This window comes from Lipotes vexillifer, unplaced genomic scaffold, assembly GCF_000442215.2.
Source record: "Lipotes vexillifer unplaced genomic scaffold, Lipotes_vexillifer_v1.1 scaffold370, whole genome shotgun sequence".
NCBI lineage: Eukaryota > Metazoa > Chordata > Mammalia > Artiodactyla > Lipotidae > Lipotes > Lipotes vexillifer.
In genome coordinates, this window is record NW_006772699.1 from 2795239 (window position 1) to 2798782 (window position 3544).

At 43.7% G+C, this 3544-nt stretch overlaps 1 protein-coding gene across 1 annotated transcript in view; it reads left to right on the plus strand.

Annotated features, from left to right (window-relative positions):
* Positions 1 to 3544, plus strand: part of DOCK2 (dedicator of cytokinesis 2) — a 424501-nt gene that overhangs the window by 324245 nt on the left and 96712 nt on the right. The window contains exon 29 of the mRNA XM_007447828.1: positions 946 to 1040. Coding sequence (XP_007447890.1) covers positions 946 to 1040 — 95 coding nt within the window. The remainder of the gene's footprint in view (positions 1 to 945; positions 1041 to 3544) is intronic.

Consider the following 3544-nt stretch of genomic DNA (forward strand, 5'->3'; position numbering starts at 1 on the left):
CACACACACACACACACACACACACACACACACACACACACACACACACACACACACACACACACACACAGGCATGCATGCATGCATGCACGCACACTTCAACCAGAGTTGTTTTCTGCTTTTATCTATTTTATATATTAGGTTCCAGGTAAGATTTTCTCTGAACAAAGCATTCTGCTATTAAAATAATCTGAAAACCGCTGGCTTAAGGAAAGAACTCTGAACGGGTTTCCTATGGATTTTAATTTTACCTTAAGCAAATAGGCTGGATGCCTTCATTTCCTCTAGCTCAGGAGGGCGCCAGTGGTTCTGGTCTCTGCTATCTAGATTTGTCTTGAATTTGTGTTCTCCAAAGGTAGAGAACAAGTCTGATCCACTGAAAAATCTGCTGAGGCACTTTGAGGTCCACTTTGAACCTCTTCAAGGGAGAGGGAGAGAATCCCTGTCATGTTTCCTCTAAGCTGCTTGTTCACGTGCCTGTGACACATGAATTAGCTGTGTTTACAGTACAGTAATTAGATGTTCATTTTAATAATAGTTTGTTTGCTCAATGACCTGAGATACATTCATATAGTGTAGATTATTTCCTCCTCAAATACATATTTGGAAAGATGATTATAAAACTGCCACATCAATGAACGCATTTACTTCTTCACTCCCAAAGACAGAATTAATAGTGCTTTATTTTGAGAGTGTTTTCGCGTTCCATATTCATGTTCCACTTATATTTGTGAAACAGTCTCCCAGTAACAAATCATTAAGATTTCATTAAAAAATCCACTCTATTGGTTTCATTGGATTTACTTAATAACAGGCTGTACCCCTTCCCTTTCTGCACCTCCAAAAAATAATAAAGAAAAAATTTGAACAGCCAACAAGATCTGGGCCCTTCCGGTCATTTCCTGTAAAGCAAAATGACAGGTGTGTTTTGCTTCACTATTGCAGGACTTCTTGATGGAGACATTCATCATGTTCAAGGACCTCATTGGGAAAAATGTGTATCCTGTAGACTGGATGGCCATGAGTATGGTTCAGAACAGGTGAGCTGCCACCTGCTTCCTAACAGCCCCGTCATCTCAGCACTCACTTTACGGTGCACTGGTAGAGGCAGAAGGTGGGGATGGTTTCTCCGTGGTGAAAATAAATCGAAGCGCCACAGATCCTTTCTTTCTACATTTAAACCCCAGGGAATTGCTCACCGATCTTGAGCTATTTATCTATTTACTATTATTTATTCCTTTTTATATACGGAACTGGCTACTCCCTACCTTGTCCATTCTTCAGATACTAGTTAAAATATACGTTGTCTATGAAGCCTTCCCTAAACTCTTGAGACAGGAGAGCTTAAGGTCAGTCTTATTAAAGTTGTATTATTTTAAATTTATTCAAAACAAGAAAATATATTCTGTGACATGCAGTAGAATAAGTTTAGGAGGCACTGGATTACACAGCCTTGAAAGGCTTACTGTGCTGCAGGACTTCTCAGAGCCTTTAGTATGCTAATGGAATTCTCTAAGAGAAAGATTTAGGATACAGCATTTCACAGACTTACTTGCCCATTGAAACATTTGGTGTGAATATATTTATGTCTCCGTGTGTACATATAATACTTATTAGCATCTCATAGAATACCAGAGTAACCCAAGTATAGCTCAGATCCCGCATGGCCCAGTACAGCAATAGATAAGAGTAACTGTGAGCAATTTCAGTCTTTAATGCTTTCTCTCAAATCCTGTCATCTCATCAAAATGAAGTTCAAGTCATAACACTCAGCAATATTATCTAATATTCCCTTTCTCCATTCTTCTGTCTCTCAGTATCTCTCCTATCCCATGGTTTACCCAAGTCTCTCCCAGAACCGTATCCTCAATTCCTATCCACAAACTCCTTTAAAACTGGGGTCTTCTAGGCTCCTTTCTTTCCTTTCTCTCTCACTTTCCTTTGGCTTCTTATATTTGTTTTAGGTCCTTCCCATGGAAACCCCTTCACTCTACACTGGCTGGAAGTTTTCTCTCTCTCTACCTATTGTCCTTGTTTTGTATCACAAGAGCCAAGAATTGACTGGCAAAGCCGGAAATATCCTGAGAGGGTAGACGAAGAGGAGAGGTTGAAGAGGCAAAGGCGGGATCCTCTTTAGTGGGAGGCAAAGAGGGAAAACTATAAATGTTAATAAGTTTGTCACTGGATACAGTCTGGGAACTTCTATCTCATCTCTGCCTAGGATCTTGCTCTCGTCCCAGATGGCCTCCATCCCTTACTCCTCTGTCCTCTGAAAAGCTGCTCTTCCACTACTTGGATGCCTAAGTGCCTAGCCAAGTGACTTATCAGACACACATGCTCTTGGGGCCAGCTTTAGGGGCTGGTGAAGGGGAGGAGAGGTTTGTCAAGGCAGAAAGCGATAGCTGTCTGTACGTTGTTGCTGATGGTGGGAGGTGGATAAATCAGCACAGCAACGAAAGTGTAAGAATTCTTAGCTTGGGCTTACATTGCCCCGATTCTCCCTGTTCACATCGCTCAGCTGGGAGGCTGGCTTTTACAGTGCTTAAAGCATTGGTGGGAATTAGGCCAGGCCACGTTACAGATGAGAGGCAGGTATCTCCCTAGCCCTTCTGTCAGGACCAGCTTCCTGAGTATGCAACCTGTGTAGGTGTATAGGACCTTGCACTCTGAAGGGTCCTGCTGTCACCATCCCGAATTCTTAATAAGTTTTGGACTAGGAGACGTGCAATTTTCACTGTGCACTGAGCTCAACAAATTATGTAGTTGGTTGTACCTCACATCAATGTCCCGTCACCTGTGTTTGGAAGAAGCCAGCTCCCAAGCTGCGTGCGAGTCCCTTCACTGTTTGCCAGCTGGTCGATAATGTCTTGGGGTTTTGCCAAATTACGTGAAGCACCCAGGTGAGTCATCTTCAACTCACCCTACATCTCAGGTACCCTCAACTATTCACTGTTGGCTACTGTTTCGTGCTTCTCATGACGTTGCATAAACTGCGACTTTCCTCCTTCCTAGACCAAACTCAACATGAAAGCATCCTTCAGATTCTTGGCCATGTAATTTCTTCTTTGTGGCTCCTTCTAGGACTCCTTCATGGTAGGAGAATATGTTCCCTCCTCTTTGTTTACATACACACCCATATTATAACACTTACCCCACCGTACTATAATTCTCTCTTCATATGACTGTTTCTGCCACTAGAGAATGGGCTTCCTGAAGGCAGGCACTATGTCCAGTTTATCTCTGTGTTTCTAACTCCTGTGGCACAGAACCTGACATTCGTAAACATGTGTAATGAACTCTGTGTATCCAATGGGTACTTATTTTTTAAAGTTTTTAAAAATATTTTAATTTGGGCTCCCTGGTGGCGCAGTGCTTGAGAGTCCGCCTGCCGATGCCAGGGGACACGGGTTCGTGCCCCGGTTCGGGAAGATCCGACATGCCGCGGAGCGGCAGGGCCCGTGAGCCATGGCCGCTGGGCCTGCGCGTCCGGAGCCTGTGCTCCGCGACGGGAGAGGCCACAACAGTGAGAGGCCCGCGTACGGCA